Raw genomic sequence first — 18,006 nt, 5'->3', positions numbered from 1 at the left:
CTAGGTAGCGGAAATTTCTGAGGAATATTTCAAACTAAAGCAGGCAACCACGCCCAGCTCTGTTCCGTGGTACTGTATAATCTGATTCTAACGTTGTGAAACGTTAAAAAAAGGACATTAATAATGGCTATTAGAATTATGACATATATTAATTATCAGTTGATTACGTGGGTGATAATGGCTATTACAATTATGACATATATTAATTATCAGTTGATTAGGTGGGCATTTTCATATTATTTATGTTCAGGTTTGGCAATTACATTTTCTAATGTAGTACTTCAGCAGTTTTGGGGTATCCAATGCCAAAAATGCCAATGCCATTTTTAAAAGAATGAAAACAAGATAAATATACTCAAGTATTCCGATGAACAAGAATTTTTTTTATCATTTATTTTTAGCACACAACAGTATAATACATTATGATTGCTATAATACAGCATGATAAATAAACACAACAGGTATAACTTTCATGTAAACATTTTTTTTCTTTCTATGTATAATGCAAATGTCAGTCTTCAATGTAGATACTACCAAATGTAAAAATACAATACTGTTTTTTTCAGGGGTTAATCCTGGTAATGTTATGGTGTCTGTCAGATTCTGAGAGCTGAAGGGTCTTATTCGGGTCAACAGAAACTTCCTCGAGCATTTCCTTACTAGGAATAACCTAATATAATAGATTGTGCAGCATGGAATACATATTTACATGTTCAGTACTTAATAACAGTAACAGCTGGACATTGCTGTAAAACTAATAAAATTTGAGGGAATATAAACAACTGTGTGTGTCTTACATGCTTTAAAAAAAAGCGTGACAATTTGAATATGAAGAAACTGAATGCAAAGTATGGGTCAAAAAACAGCATAATATACAAGTGTTTTCAACCATATTGTTACGAAGGTCACACAAAAACACAATTATATATCGAATTATATATAGTATAAGTATACAATTATCTGCACATTAGACATCATGTACAGTACAATTGCTTATGCCCTTATGCATCCAATAAGTCCAATGGTATTACACAGTTTCAAAGCAACTCTCTTGTCTTTTAGGAATATATTCAGCTACACAATTACCACTATTTTGAATCAAATGTGATATATGCTGGTAAAAGAATTTGACATGAATCATATACTAACTATGTAATGTATTATTATAATAAGTACATATGTGTTTACTAAATAATTACTATGTGCATTTAGTTACAGTAACTGGTTTATTCCACTAAATGTAACTTAAGTTGCTAGTCACATATGATACTGTATATCCCTTATCTCATCGTAGTGTATTTCAATGTTTTTAGAATTTTATACATACAGCACAGTTCATATCTGGTTCATATATATACTCCTCCTCCTGTCTGCGTGGAACAGGCTGAAGAGCGACTCATCTGTAAACAGGACCTGAAGCCACTGCTGATGAGTCCATCGCAGCCTCTGTCTGGCCAGTTGGGTGTGACGTCTAGGAGGTGTGAGCAGAGGGCCTCTGACAGGTCGCCTTGCTCTAAGGTCAGCAGCATGGAGCCTTACTGTCCTGTCACTGATGTGGGCATTGGTTCTGCCGGTGGTTTTAGCAGCAGTACGGGTGGCAGATCTGAAACGATCTCTCAGATGGACCACTCTGATGGGTCAGTCCTGCTCTGGTCTGGTCACTCGACTGAATCTCAAAGCGGCTTACTCCATAGTGTCTGGCAACGCTGGCACATGACATGCCTGCCTGCAGCATGCCAATGGCCCTCTCCCTTGCTTCTGGTGACAGTCGAGGCATTGTGGAATGCACAGAAAACTGACTAAGTGTGGCCTTTTTCTTGCATGGACCTAAGCTTTGAATTAAGACCTTTTTAAAGGTGCCCTGATCAGGCATTGTTCCACCTGGACCTCATTGGGTAAAAGTGCACCTAAGAAGCTTTCGTGTGATTGGCAAGCTGGAATTGCACAAGCTGTATTGCTGATCAGAGGGCTTAAAACAAATTGACAATGTTTCGTGAAAGTACATAAGCTATATCTATAGTATTCTCATTCCAGAAAACGGTGCATTTTGGTTTTTTCCATCAGTATATTAAATAGTCTTTAGTGGAATTGCGAATGCTTTGGAGGAAGCGCAGGACGTCGGAGCCGCCAGTGCCCTTTTCCCTTAAAGCCAGGCTTGTCCCGCCAAATGGGCAGCCAGAACGTTTGGCTTTATTGGCCGGAATATTGATGTACTTGTACACGGTGTTGATGTGATAGCTCCTGAGCTTGACCAGCTCAGCCACACAGCAGTTGTAGGCAAAGCTCAGACGTGCACTGGCGCTGGAGATGACGTACTGGCGCAGAGCGGGTCCCGCGGCGATGGCTTCAATTAGCCGTCTGTGGGGTGGGGGCATGTATTCTCTCATTCGCATCAGGAAAGAAGCATCTGGAATGTCGATAAAGAGAAAGCACAGGAGCTCATAAGCATACAGGAAAATGTACTGACTGCCCCGTCAACTGGTTTGTGATAGCTACGTTTTGCCTACACTAAACAAGAATGTGATTAACTATCTAACAGAAAAGTCTATTGGGAACTTGAGAAAGGTGTATCTTCTCAGCTCACCATGCTCCTCTTTGTGGCGAATTCCCAGCAGCTCGTCGAAGCACTGTATGGCTGAGCTCTGCGCTGCACTGCCACCAGAGAAATGTCGGGGTTCCTCCCACACCCCTTCATATCTTAAACCCTCTGGCAACATAGGGTTGTCTTTCCAGCTGGGATGTGACAAGACATGCAAGATTTTGTTAAAATGACATGCATCTTTTATATCTGGTGTGATGACAAAGGCATCTTTATAAATATTTTATGGTCTTGCAGAAACAAATGTTTGTGGTGATTATCTGCTCCACCTAAAATGCAAATGTCAGTGGAAGGCAGATATAATTAAAACTCCTGTAGCATATTCTCTCAAACTTACTGAAGCCTGGTGACAGAATAACATTTTAAAAGGATTGTAATCAATCCCAGTGAAACTATGAGAAAAGCCCCATAAAGTTTGGCAGAAGCCAAGTGAACCCATTCAAAGGAAAGAAACCTTTTTAAGTAGGGATGGCTGCCAGAACAAAGAATGTGTTTCCTTTATTACGTCAAACACTCATCAAATGTGGCACCATTATGGGACTGAGAAGATTCAGTGCGATGTTTTGGAAAAGCTGAATCCCTTCTGCTGCAGTCCAGTCCATTGGTCAATTATTGAACTTACCCAGATAAAAAGGTGCGCAAGACACCATAGAACAAAGTGGGGTCCACTTCTCCTGTAAACATGGAAAATGACATTTAAATTAACACAAAAAAAAGCACATTTAGTTTTGACTCCAAATTAAATTAGCAGGGTCAGGAAGGGTCTAAACCTATAGGAAACCCCATCATTTTACTGAATAAGCCAATTAGAACACTGAAAATAAAGAACAGAGAGACAAGCCCTTTGGAAGATGTGTCTGAGACATCAGTCTTTTTGTTTCCTGGTTCATTTAAGTGCCTCCTCACTCAACTTCAAACCAACAGAGTTGTTTTCTTCTAAGTGACCCCTGGTGTCTTGCTCTAGTGTACCTGTTGATATGGCAGATTATGTATTGACAACGAAAAGTGGATCCCAGGTTTGAGAAGCCCTAAATGTTCCCAGACCAAGAAAGACAATTCATGTTGAGTGGGACTCAAACCAAAAATGCCACCTACGGTCAGGTTGTCCACAACTAGTCCTGGAAGGCAGGTGTGTCTGTGCATTTTCATTCCAATTCTGTGCTTAACATGAAGAAGCTTAACAAGTAATATGAGCTGGATACTGTCTTAACTGGACCAATTTAACTGTTTCCCCCACCTATTCAGGTGTTTCTGCTTTAAAGAGACTTAGAAACCCTGCAGATACACTAGTCCTCCAAGAACATGATTGTACACCTCTGATCTTAAAAACACTGTTCATGTAGGTATCCTTGAAGGTATCCATGTAGGTATCCTTGAATTGATAAGCAATTAGCAACCCAACCAATTGTTGGGCAGAAAACCTCTTCCTGTTTTGATGCCTGATATGATGTTATGATGTTTATAATACTGGTGATTTAGAGTGGCAGTCATGTGAATAATTGACATGCTATTATTCTGAGCTCATTTGAACAATGGACCTGTGGTTATTCTGAAGGTTTAAGAATATGTGCAATATCCACGATTAGCAGATGAAGATCCTACCATGCATGAGCTGGAAAGCTTCCCTCATCTCAATTAGAGAGGTGGCTGTAGTCAAAAGTGCCTCCTCCATGGAGCTGATGTCATGAGTTACCATAGAGTTGATCGCTATAGCAATGCCCTGAAAGCAAAAAAAAAAGTTCAACAACCACATTCAGGACAAAGCAAACACTGTCCTTCTTTTTCCTTATTGCCCATTGATTCCAAAAGTCTCTTACCCCTGAGGAGGAGAGAATGGTGTTTTTAAATCCACATCACTTCAAACACATGAGATACTTACTCCCATGTTCCAGTCTAATCCTAAAATTGGACTACAGAAATAATGTATTTGTTGAGCTATCTTCTAAGGTCCACATAGGATTCTGTATGTCCAGAATTCTGCAACCTGCGCACTAACTAAAACACTTCTGCACTGGCACATGTTTCCCATCCTCTGTAAATTACACTTCCAATTAAATTTAAAGTGGCCTTTAAGGTTCTGCAGCCTGCATAAGATGATGAATAGTCGATTTCCAGATCATTTTAAGGACTTATTGCAATTATTTACTGCACGAGTGTAGTCCAGCTGAGATTTGTTGATTCTGCCCTTCCGAAGTCACCACAAAGTGAACAAAGCTTTCTTGTGTGCAGCACCACATCCGGGGAGCCCAGTGCTCAAAGACCATCAACACATTCAAAACTTGCTGGGAGACTCATCTTTTTCACTACAAATCTGCTAGGCAGATTTTCTTTCACTTTCTTTGTGTTTCTGTTGTGTCCTGTCTATACAGCGCTTAGAGTTTTCTTTAAAAGTGCTCATAAATAAAATTGTATTACAGTTCCCATTATGACAGTATACGGTTTATTCAAATGAAAGTGTTGGCAAAGAATGAATATGCGGGATATTATATGAGGATTTCATTGTTCACTCAGAGGATAAGAATTCCATTGAAAAATGTCAGATTGTTAAAGAATGAACTTCTTAAAGAGTGTAGGGTAGTTTAAGAATAAACTAATACACAAAAGAGCCACTCAAACTTTCAGTCCAGATTATAATTCTCAGCTTTCTTTTATCTGCCTTGTTTTAATGTTATTTTTTTCAGTTTATTTTAACCAGCATTTTCATTTTTTTAAAATAACATCTATGCATAAGTGCTGATTTCATTTCGTGTTTGGTGTTTGAGCTTATTATCCTACAATCTTACATGTGTTTTTAATTTTTTTTCTAGAGCTCTAGACATGAATCTTGCCTGTAGTCCTGAACTGGCAGCCTTCTCTACCATCAGAGAAACCAAAAGGAATCCTTTGCATGTGTCCCCTCCAGGCAATGTGAACACAGTGTCCAGGTTCCTAGGGTTAAGTATGAGAAACAGTTGAATCTTTTTACATCAAATACTAACTAATTTACATTTATTTAATAAGAATAGCAAAATTCAAACCTCAGGAGTTATGGAGTTATCTATCCTGCAAATATACAGTATGTTTGAATAAACCCTATTAAGTTTGAATTCCTTGCTTGAAAGGTGTAGTCAAAGCTAGCAAGATGGATTACTTCAAGCTCAACAAAGAAACACGAACATGAAGAGTTTATTGCATTTAGGACTGAAACAGGAGCAATGTTTTGCAGAGAGAGTCTTCTAGAAATCTTTCATATGTTCTTATGTTTAAAAAATGTTTACAGTCAACATTAATGAACAGAAAAATCAGTAAACTTACCCTATTTCCATGGGTCTTTCCAGTCACATGGTTTAAAGTTAATATTTAGAGGTAAAGGGGTAGGGGAAAAGCAGACAAAAGGAAAGTTGTTAATTTACTCATCTCCTTGGCATTATCCATTGTCTAAACGCTAAACCATGGTAACTGCATAATACAAAACACTTATTGCTAATGTACCGTACATTTTTGTGCCTTTTGTTTCTTACAAAAATGGAGAACCACATCCCTGTGAGTTATAGGGAACTGGTTCTTGGTCAGCACGTACTGTATATTTAATTTCCAAAAACATACTGTAATAACATACCACTGCAGTCACTCTCCAGATAGTTCCACTTCTGTCACTGTGAGGGATGCAGGTTAAATCATTGTCCATCGAGAGTACTATGACTAGAGTAGATGACTTCTCAATGGTTCACCTAGAACGTCTTATATCCTTTATCCATCATCCATTGACTATACCACTCTAATTTGTGCCCTACTTTACAACTTGAACCATTACAATCTCAGGCTAATAAGAAAACCAGACTATGTTTTGAATACGTTTCACAGTCTGAAAAGCTAATAATGGCAGCTTTGTTGAAAATATGACATGTGATGGGCACAGACAGCAGTAACCACCTTCACTGATCAAAGAGTGAAGCTCAGGAGTCATAGGAGTGGCAGAAAGTGGTAAACAAGAGCGCATACCCATTCGGGTCCTTTTTCTTCCAATTGGCCAGAACTGAGTCAGCATAAACCAAGATGGGGGGAAGGCCGAGGACTTCAGACACTCTGCAGTAAGGCACGGCCAGACCCTTTGGTAGGGTCTGTCAATAAGAGTTTAAGCAACAATCTTCAGTAACAGTCAGATAAACGCAAATTCTCAGATTACTGAATTTACTGATAAATTCAAACTCAGACTACTATGCTCACCTCTAATTTAAATCGTTTTAGCTGCCAGTAAAATTATAGGACCACCTGACTTGGCAAGGTCATCCACTCCCATTTGAGGGGCAGAAATGCAGGCATCATATGAAAAGGACAAGCATGTTTTATACGATGTAGCAGGTCAGCTATAGAAGGAGGCTGTCACATATAAGTACAGTATAATATTCTCATAAGAACAGTATAATATTGTGTAGACCTTTCCATGCAATCTTTGTTGTGATGAAAAAAGTGTATGAATTTGATTTAGTTTATGTTGCTATAAACAAATATATATATAGTATATGTAAGTTCTCCAGCCCTTACCCTGTTCCTGAACAGCTAAGGGGTCTATTCGCATTCATGCCAGGTTCATAGTTGCTTAATGGCAACAATGTTTATTAATCTTATGCTTTCAAGATTAATGTTTATGTTGTCTATTAATATTCATTATTAATAATTATTATTAGTCATAACTTTAAGACATCACAAAGACTGGGGCTATCTCCAGTATTGGGCACCATTGTAGTGAGGTGATTTAATGCAAAATCCCATTCAGTTATTAAAAGACACTTCAGAAATGACTGTCTCTCCTCACTTCTCTGGCATAGAAGGCCACCATGTCATCCAGATTTCATCTCAGCTCTTGACTGCCACATTCCATTGTTTCACATTGTTTTCTATGTTAATGGTTTTAGAAGAAACACATAAAACCTGTGGGTGGCACGGTGTCTCAGTGGTTAGCTGTGCTGCCTCGTGGAGCTTGGGTCCTGGGTTCAGACCTGGGGTGCTGTTAGTGTGGAGCTTGTATGTTCACATGAGTTTTTACCGGGTGCTCTGGCTTCATCCCATAGTCCAAAGGCATACTTGTGGGTTAATTGGCTTTTGGGAAAATAAACATTAGGTGTGAGCCTATCTGTGTCTGTGTGTGTTTCTGCCCTGTGATGGACTGGCGTCCTGCCCAGGGTGTATCCTGCCTTGCGCCTGTTGCTTGCCAGTATAGGCTCTGTTTCCCTGGTGACCTTGAATAGGAAGAAGCAGTTCGAAAATGGATGGATATAAAACATGTTGGACCCCTCCAGGACCAGAATGGGGCAGGTCTGTCTTTGAAATGTCTTTGAAAAACCACCCCCACTCACCTTGGCTGGCTTCTCTTTCCCCTCCTGCCACACATAGCCCATGGTGATGACACCTAGCGCCAGGTGTGCCAGCCTCAGTTCCCTGTGCCCCTTGAGGTGGTGGATACTCAGCAAAGGCATCTGTTAATGGCACAATAAACAAGGTGTGAGAAGTTATTACAGTATCTATGAAACACAAGACACACAGCACATGATCAGAAGAAGCATAAGGCCGCAAAACAACCTCCAAACAAGTTTGATCCATTTGCTTCTTAAGGTTTACCAGTCCAGCAAACAATTTTCTCTGTCGGGATTAATATAAATAATGCATAACATTTCTTGCCCTAAGTAATCTGTGTATCACAGCATAAAACACAATGCTATTCCTATGAGTACTTTGAGTATTACAGATTTTTTTTCTACAACTACCATTACCACTGCTGCTATCACTGCAGGTGTTGGATAGACAACGCAAGTACAGTAGATGTACATAGATGTTTGCATTAAAAAAATGGATTTTACTTTTTTTTTCTGTGCTGCAGACGGGTGCTACAGTTGCTTCAGGTTTTGGACAAATATACGACTGCTAGGAATCTCACCTGTTTGACTTTGTCTTGAAGCTGATGGGTCTCAATTAAGAAGTTGAGGTTTGTGGCAATGTCCGTCCAGGCCTGATAGTAGGCTGGAAGATCTGTCTGAGAGATGTAACAGATGGTGAATATTAGAAAATCCACCTGCATGCACTGCAGCTTCAGTAAATACAGAGAGTAAAACTGTTTACTGCAGCCTTTATGTTGCACTCATCTCACCTTGGAGCAAATTTATATTCAGTTTAAAAAACAAAGGGAAATATTACTAAAATAAACAATAAACAAAGTAATGCTATTTCTTTTCTCTTAAGAATTATTTTTTTCCAGTTGAGCATGATGGAGACTGGCAATTAGAAAGTGTCACACTCTCAGTGTATTCAAAACAATCACGACACCCTAACAAAGGTACAGTACATCCGAAAAATGTTCACTGTGTCGGACAAAATCAATAAAAGAATTATTTTCGGCTGTCAGTTTTTCCCTTAGTTTAGAGACTACAAGGAATAAATTAATGCATAAAAAATCTCAAGCTTATCTATGTACTGTAACATGCCCCACTTCTGCACATCATGCATTCCTATTGTGGCAAATTTTCAAATAAAATGACTTCTTAAGAAAATTAACATGAGTTAATTAATATATTCAAGGCTGAAGAACTTTTAGTCATCACCTTTAAAAAGTAAAAAATAATTGTCTTCACAAGCACAAGGTGCTTGTGGCCATTTTGTCTTGGATTCCTGACAGATAAGTTAAGAGTACTGGTGCCCTGGCTGCCTGAGTGTAATCCGCCTGCAGCAGTGGTGTGCTGGGTTTCCACCGGCGTTAAAACGAGAACTTGTCATTCCTCCTGCGCTCTCAGCCCGCGGAGTGGAATGAGATACTGGTTTACAGTTCCTAGACAGCGACAGCAAGGGGATTGTGAGTGACCAATGAGGCAGCACAGGGTGGTTCCCTGTACTGTCAGATCCTTGAAGCCCTTACAGTAACATTAACCACTTGGATAGCCACAGAAAAAAATCCCAGTCTTGATCATGTGTTTTGAAATAGCAAGCCTGTGTCCTGGTGAGAGAGGGAGGATTTTCAAAAAGCTCTGTTTGTCTTTTGTGCCATTCTCCAGGCCATGGGGCAAGAAATCAATAATAATCAGTATTCCAAGGATTGATTATGGACACTTTCTTTAACACTTGACTATTGACCTCAATACAGAGTGTTCAGCTGCTTTGTGCAACTGTAGAAGTGTAAGGAACTCTTAAAAGGGAAGGGACAATTTATGGTCTTTTATACTGTACCTGGAATACACAATTTGTACTGCATTTTATTTAAAAGTGTACATGACTCATGGGAAGGAATGACTAAATTCCAGTTAATCTACAGTAGGTGCCTTTCAAATACAGCTGCAAAATCCGTGTACTCTTTTAAATAACTGATTAGGTCCTGACTGGGCATCCAGGGTGAGAACTAATGTCCAAAATAAAAACAGGGTGAATTGGTGTTTTGGTGACTATCAACATTTCAGTTGAGTTACTTGCTCTCTATGAGCCGTGGTAGCTCAGATGGCAAGGGTGTCTAACTCTTGCCCAGAAAATCCCAGGTTCAGTCCCAGATAGGGGATGTACTGTAGATTGTTCTAATTCCTTCCAGATGGCTCCCAGGTCCACAACCTGCTTTCCAATTGAGCACCAGGGGGTTAATCATTTGGGGGTAATAGGCTGGCTGGAGTGTGATGCTAACCACATCACCTCCACTCCCAGTATTGGATGGCCAAGAAAAATGGTGGCCCTTGACCCCCATTCTCAAGTGGGGTTTTATAGCCTGGAAAGGAACTTACTGTAACTTGTTCTCTGTTTCTTTACATGGCTAAATTACTAACCACAGATTCTGGTATGTCACGGGTAAAGGTGTGGACAGACCTCACCAAACTTTTGTGTGGAAGCATGTCCTCACATGTTTTGTTAGACTAGTTTGAACAGGTAACCACAGAAGATATTATTGAATATATTCTTCCCGAAGACAGGACTAGTGTTCTTGAGTAACTTCATGTCATTTTATCAAAGTATAAATATTATTTCTGATCATAAAGGGTAGTCTCAAGCACAAAGGGAAACAATCTGGTTTCTCTCTGAGGCACTTTAATTACAAAAACCTACCTAGAGGATGTGGTAGTTGTGTTCTCTTTCATGCCAGAAGACACAAATAACGTCAGTGAAATGTCAAATTAGTCAGTAAGATTTGAATTAGTTGTTGTACAGTATCATTCAATCACCATCATAATGCTTCTAATAGTTTCATTCCACAGTACTCTTGCTATATGGGGCTGCAATTATTTAAAAAAACAGCAGGAGTAAAGAAGTTTATTATTCTGAGAATCTTTCCATTTACAGCTATACTATGCATAAAACCTCCTACATTAAGAATCATATGGAAAATACAGCATTAAAAAAAATAAAGGTTTTCTCACCAGCGGGTCTTCTAGGACGAAGCCATATTCTTCAGACACATGGAAAGCTCCCAGGTGGATGTCAGAAGGGTTTCCCATGTTTCTCTCTTGCTCTCCCATCCCTGTGCTGTGGTGCGTTCCAGCTGCACTTATTTTGGCCTAAGACACTTTTGCCTCGCTCCCTTACTTTCAACAAACAGACTAGGTAACTAGTGGGTAGTCTTTTATAGTTGACTCAGCCCAAACAAATTACATCATACTGTACGTCAGAGCAAAAATTCCACATTTAGAAGACCAGCATTTCTCTTTTTTTACTAAACTAACTGTTTTTACCAGAATTCTTCACTTCTTTATCACAGGGGATTTTTTTTTAGCATTTTGTTGTGTTTACATTCACAAAGGCTTTCCTGGTGGGTCCCATGCAGCGATATGAAAATAAAATAGCAATACTAATTTCACCACCTGTAGGCCAATTTAGGTTAATAAAAAGTTTGCTTGGTGTGAAAAGAGTATAGAGAAGAGGAACTTCAATAAACAAATTCTGTGATTTCAGGTCACGGAAAAACTACACAGGAACTGGGTACTACATTTAACTCAAGAGCCTCCAAAATGATAAAACACGAAGAACCAGGTTGTTAAACATCTACAAAAGAGATGTTAATCTTTGATGATTTATAACCAAAGGAAAAAAATTACAATGTTAATTGTAGGGCAACTATGTAATACTGCTATGTTGAACAAGCAAATGAAACTAGCAAGTATTAGAATGCAATTATCACAATGCAAAGGAGATGCAGATCTGGGTCAGAAGAATTGGAACATAACAGAAGGATGGAACAGTTGGATGGGCAGAGTGGGAAAGCTGGAAAAGAGAAAATGAGGAACAGATCAGGGAGTGATAATATGTTCTCACTGAATTGTTATTCAGTAATAACCATGGCTGTGATTTTTTGATGCAGGTGTCTTTCTGTCCCCAAGAGCAGACTGCAGACCATCAATGACAGTGCCTACTGCATCTATGAACCTGGGCTTTGGAGCATAAATAGTATTAGGGAAGCAGACTCCTCGTATATTTTTCAATTTTGCTGCAAAATCCATTTGTATAAATGGGCTTTTATTAAAACCATGATAACAAACCTATTGTTATTGTTATTTCCATTATATTTAGGGCTTAGTGAAAAGCTCACCTGAAAATTATTGGCTTTTATGGAACCAATTGCTATATATGATTAAAGACTCAAACAAATGGACCAAGGTAAAAATTTGAATGGCAAAATGCATTTGCAAACATATTATTGAAGGCTAATTATTGCCCATCTCCTACTGCCAAGGAATGCCTAGGAGTAATGCATGAAGACATGTGGGTTCTTTCTTTGCAGTACGGTGAGCTAATGGTTTAATAAACAAATTAACAAAGTCTGTAAACTATTAACATGAGCCCACGCTTTCACAAAACCTGCAAACAGATCATGATGATGAACTTGGTGGTCAGTGTTGTACACAATATTCTAATTAGCCCTAACTAGTGTTTTATACAAGTTTAACATAACATCCCCTATTTGGAAATCTACTCTTTTGAATATATATCCTAAAGGTTTGTATTCCTCACGTTACCTGTCAACATAAATGTTTTCACCAATTGCCTTTTCTAACTCGGTGTTTCTTGTGTTGTATTTATAGTTTTTTTTTACTACCTGCATTCAAAATCTTGTGCATCACTATATTAAACGTCATCTGTCTGGTGTTTGCCCAGAATTTTGTGTACATTGTTTAAATTTAATTTGTTTGTTCTAGAGTGTTAGCTAATCCTACTAATTTATAGTAGGTTGTATATATGCAACCTTGACTTTGCTACATATACCAGAATCTAGTTCTTTGATATACTGTATATACAGTATATATAAAAAGAGCAGTTGTCCTATTATCACAGATACCTGTGATAATTCCTCAGTTTGAACATTTACTTCTCTTCTGCTCTCTCATTTTCCTATTTATTAACCAATTCTCAATCCAATGGCACACATTTAGCTGAACAGCTCCAACCTAAAATTGAGAAATACTTATACAGGTAGTTATTAACTTGATACCCATCAAACACAACAACATCTAAAGGTAATGATGCATTTGTAGTAGACAAACCATTTTATTATTTTATAAGTGGATTTTGAGAAAATCGGATCCAGTTGAAAAAGGACCTGAGCTGGAGTACTAATGGCTCAACCAGTCAAGGTTCATTCATTCAGATAGCAAATTGTTCTGCCCTGTTGGTCACAAATCACTCTGGGAATCTGTGCTACTGTATGTCATTAATTGAATGTGAGGAGGGTTCTCTAAAAAAAGTGCAGCACCAATGGTCTAGTGTCACCAGAGTTGGGTGGATAGGTTCCTTTCAGGCAGGGTATTGTTAACTTGTTATACAGTTCCAAACTCTGTGGCCTACCAGCTTTCTTTTAGTTCACAACGGTATCTGTGAGACCTGCATCTCCCAAATCATGAGCCTGAAGCAGATTACATGGGACAGGAATCCTTCTGAGATTACAGTCAAACAACCCCCTCTTGTGCTGTATGTCACCACATTTATAGTCTCCTTCCTAGGCCTAAGCTTTGCATATGGTACTATAGGGCTCAATGGGCAAAAAGAAGGAGTTAGTTGTGGAATGTACAGTACAGTATATCCCCTTGGTCTCCACTGCTGTAATTGTTTTGTAATGATCAGCTAAGTGGAAGTGGCAATTCCAGGTTCAATACCCAAAATTAAATTACATTTCTGAAATCTATATAATGACTGAAATATAGATTTGATTTTCCTGATTTACTCCCCAAATTTACAGTCACTGTTCACCTTTAACATGTTAAAGCATTTTCAGAAACCAACTTTCCTTGTTTGTTAAAACTAAGCAGAAGCAACAGCTTTTCTGTCAGGATATCTGAAGTCAAGAGTTCATTTTCATTTTAATGTCAAGCAGTAGGATTTAGTTTATGCAATTATGGATCGAAAACAAAACTGTACAAAGGATTTTCCTCGAGCACAAGTCTCCGTGCCTTCCTCTGCGATAGGATACGTGCTTCAGTTTCATTTTCAGACCTCCAATGCAAGAATTTCCTCAATTTGTAGACAGCTAATCTGAGCTTCTCTTTTCTCCTGATTTAGTCAGAGACAAATGATCATCACGATGCATTTTCACTACCGCCCAATTTTAAAACTGGACTTTCCAAAACAGCACAGATTAAAAGACGTCCTGCCGACACAAAGGAAAAATTCAACAGGAAAGTTAAGTGGAAGTGAAATGTGAAACAGTCACATAAGGTTTGGGACAAATTATACCTGAAATTTAAAATGCTTGACCTAGAGTGCCCATCCTGCCAGTTTTACACTGTTGATTTAAATGGGAAAAAGCAAAGAACCGGATAACTACTAGATCATTTCGGTTGGTTTATTGTCCCCTGAGGGAATTTTTTTGTGGACACACAGCATTTCTGTACATATAAATATAATACACACACCCCAAAAACATTGCACATGTATAACACATAACAACATATAATATTTATAACCCATTACAAAACATATTGCGCACAAGTGGTCTTTTAAAGGTAAAAATGGTGTTTATCCTTGCCATTTGCACGGACAGCTTTAATGGATATGGGAACAAAGAAATGTTTGTATCTGTTTGACTTACATTTGTGAACCCTAAAACGCTTGCCAGAAGGAAGAAGTTGGTATTCAGAATTGAGGATGTGGGAAAGATCTGATAAATTTTTTTCTGCCTGTTTCATTATGGCTCTTTCAAAGATTGTCTGCAGGGAGAGGTGCTGTTACAGTACACTCTCATGACCTTCAAATCTGTTTGGTAATTTGCAATCTCAATTGAACTGATAATTTAACAAAACACACTGTTATACCATATCTGATAATGCTCTCGATTACAGTATGCTAAAAGAGTAGCATTATTTCTTGTTGAACCCCAAACACTCTTAGTTTTTGCAAGAAATATGAATGCTTGTGAACTTGTGAGCAAACACTCTCAACATGAGTAGTCCGGCACAGGTTACCGTCTATATGTACACCTACTGTAAGTACTTATATGAATCAACCTGAGTGATAGGTTTATTGTAGATTACTACATGTGAATGATCACCAACTGCTCTGGGATCAAAAACTATTTATTTTGTTTTACTAACATTCAAAATTAGGCTATTGTTGTCTCACCATTGCGCAAACTTTGGATTTCTGAATTGTACACAGATGAACTACTTCCTCTATGCATTAAGCCAAGCACAGCTGTATCATCTGAGAATTTGAAAATGCAGTTGCTTTGACTACTGCTTATACAATCATTTTTATAAAGTGTGAACAGAACTGGTGAGCCACACAGCTGTGAGGGACACCTTTGCTAATGGACCATGACACACTGCGTACGCTTTGTTAAAAATGAGTGATACCATCTTATAATGTTATGATTAACAGTCATTTGCTTCAACTTGCTTATCAATAGATGGGGACAAAGCGTATTAAATGCAGAGCTGAAGTCAAGAAACAGCAGCCGCGCATAGGCATTGGGGTACACTAGATGTTTAAGAACCAGATGCATAATGCTGTTAATTGCATCATCGGTGCCCCGCCAGTGTTAATATGGATACCATGGATGGATACCATAATTCTCTCAAAACAACAGATGTCAGTGCTACCGGTCTGTAGTCATTATTATCTGAGGGACAGGGCTTTTTGGGTACAGGCACGATTATTGCTTTTTTCCACAGCGCTGGAACAGACTGAGAGTCAACAGACGTCTGAAAGATAGGGCACCATGCTGGTAATTCCTCTGTGCAAGTTTTTAAAAGAGAGGCAGAGATGCCATTGGGACCTGTTGCCTTTTTCGCACATATGTGCTTGAAAGATTTTGTGGTCATCTGCAGACTTATTACAAGCCCACCAGTACTAGTGCTTTGAGTGGAGTGTCCAGAAAAGCGCTATATAATTGTAAGCAATTCATTATTATTATTATTATCATTATTATTATTATTACTACTACTGTCAGCTGCGATAGTATCTAATATACTATCAAATGCACCAGAGAAGTCCTGTGTCTCAAACCTCAGATAAAAGTTATTCATCTTGTTTGCTTAAGCCAGCTCATCCTTTGCATGGAAGCTCTTTTTTGAAGAATTTATGTCTGTGACTGTTTTCATTGTTTGCCACAGCCTCCTGGAGTTCATTGTTTCAAAGTCCCTCTCCTTTGTCTCCTTGTGTTGATTCCTTGCAGTTTTAGTTTAAGGTCTTTGTGCAGTAGTTTCAGTTGCACTTGATTCCGGTTTTTAAAAGCAGTCTATCACATCCTTAGTTATATATGGTCTGTAACAGTCTCTGTTGCCTCATTAACCTCCAGATTATTAAATATCTGCCAATCTGTAAAGAAGCAAAGAAGACACCCTTTCAGCATCTCAATACAGTAGGAACGTAGTTAGAAAGCAGGACAGGACCAGTGTCGCAAATAGTACTGTGTAGTTAAAAATAGACATGCTATAACATTTAAAAGAAAAAAAAAAGAAAAAAGTACAGAACGTACAGAAGCACAGGTGTTCGTGTCGCGACAGGGGCAGCGCCACCAAAAGTTCAATTATAGCCATCCCTAATTAATATTACTTAAATATCAATTGTTTTGTTCATTATTATAATTGACATACATATATAGGACAGTAGTTCTTACCTTTGGACACCTTTTACTTTAATGCTTTTACCTGCAGCAGTCTGGGGATTTAGCATGGGCTGCAGGCCTTTTTGCTGGACCCATTAGAGAGACACATATATTTCCATATACAGTATTTACATTATTCCAAAACATTTTCAAAATAAGAAAAAGCACACTGATACACAGATTCTTAAACCTGTGAATTCTGGTTAAGCAGACCAAAGTTCTAGACATCTTCACCTAAAAATGAGATAGAGCTATGCTCCGTCTGCATACACATAGACTGCATACACTTTTAATCCCACAAAACACTCCTGCTTTCAAAAGTGAGCTCCTGTTCTTGTGTTGGCACCTCATTGATGTTACGGGCTTTAACATGCAAAATAAAAGATTGAATAGTTTCAAGATCCTTAAACTCTGTTCAACATTCAAGAGCAAGGGGCTGTGGGGAATAAAAAAAGATGTACTTCATGGCTGTGGATTTCAACACTTGTGCCTTTACTTCTGACTGGATACTTTGGGGATTTCCAACACACTGACTCAAGCCTCATGAGACTTCCAATCCCCCCAGAATTCCTGGGATGTTCCCCCAAATTAAAAATGAAGAAGACAAACCTGCCGTGTAAAATTGATCCAGTGGGGTGTTGGGTAGAATCCAGCTATTTATGAGAAAAAAGAGCCTGATGGAGGCTCTTGAAAACAGACGTTTCAAATAGAAATAAAACAAGAACATTGTTCTGTCCAAGTGCAGGCTGTTTGGACTCTTTGGATGTGGACTATTTCACTATTTAGCAAATTAGTATTTATTCAATTTTTTAAAACCCAGAAAACACTCACACTTACCCCTTAGTCCTCTACTATGAGTGGTGTACCTCCCTGATTTTTCATCTAAAATAGAATCAAACTCAAAACCACACAAACAGGACTTGGTCACATCAGCAGTAGAACTCCAGACCTCCAGCCCTGCCATCAGCGAGCTCTAGATCACTGATCTCAAGAGTGGCCAGGATCCAGATGACGACAGGGAGGGCATCCAGGCTTTCAGAGCAGCGTCAATGTGCTGTTAGCAGCTGTGAGAGCAGTCTGACAGATCTTTGTGAGGCCAGGATTGCATTTACCATTTCACAGGAGTGCAAGTGGAGGGCCTCTTTGAATAGTGTGCAAGACAAACCAAAAGTGACATCACAACTCAACGTTCTCTAAATGTGTGTAAAAATATACCCACAAATGTGCTTTGCAAGCTGCATACAGAAGCAAAACAACAGAAATGGGGGAAGTGATCCCTTTGTTTTTCCCCTAGACATCAAGCAGATTATACTTGAAGAAACTCAAGCCCGGCCCCAAACCCACACCATACTGTAGGCACACACTGCAA

The 18,006-nt window shown here is 38.8% G+C and overlaps 1 protein-coding gene across 1 annotated transcript; it reads right to left on the bottom strand.

Annotated features, from left to right (window-relative positions):
- Positions 1 to 370: 370 nt before the first annotated feature.
- On the bottom strand, positions 371 to 11,158 carry LOC148674351 (indoleamine 2,3-dioxygenase 2-like). Its single transcript, XM_088624462.1, has 10 exons — positions 10,963 to 11,158; positions 8,514 to 8,609; positions 7,936 to 8,055; positions 6,581 to 6,699; positions 5,894 to 5,908; positions 5,428 to 5,527; positions 4,202 to 4,319; positions 3,222 to 3,273; positions 2,585 to 2,733; positions 371 to 2,407 (listed from the first exon to the last, which is right to left on the bottom strand). Exons 1-10 carry the CDS (start codon positions 11,059 to 11,061, stop codon positions 2,061 to 2,063), a joined length of 1,215 nt encoding a protein of 404 aa, XP_088480588.1. The 5' UTR covers positions 11,062 to 11,158; the 3' UTR covers positions 371 to 2,060.
- Positions 11,159 to 18,006: the final 6,848 nt, after the last annotated feature.

This window comes from Lepisosteus platostomus, chromosome 3, assembly GCF_059453375.1.
Source record: "Lepisosteus platostomus isolate fLepPlt1 chromosome 3, fLepPlt1.hap1, whole genome shotgun sequence".
Classification (NCBI taxonomy): domain Eukaryota; kingdom Metazoa; phylum Chordata; class Actinopteri; order Semionotiformes; family Lepisosteidae; genus Lepisosteus; species Lepisosteus platostomus.
Note: the sequence above shows the minus strand (reverse complement) of the source record. Positions and strands in the feature narration are given on the sequence as shown.

What these genes read in the sequence shown, in the direction of transcription:
- LOC148674351 (XM_088624462.1), bottom strand. Translation starts at nt 11,061, where the DNA reads ATGGGAGAGCAAGAGAGAAACATGGGAAACCCTTCTGACATCCACCTG. An exon ending in TCGTCCTAGAAGACCCGCTG is followed by an intron (nt 8,610 to 10,962) that starts GTGAGAAAACCT and finishes TACATCTCTCAG; the next exon opens with ACAGATCTTCCAGCCTACTA. An exon ending in TCGCCACAAAGAGGAGCATG is followed by an intron (nt 2,408 to 2,584) that starts GTGAGCTGAGAA and finishes TCGACATTCCAG; the next exon opens with ATGCTTCTTTCCTGATGCGA.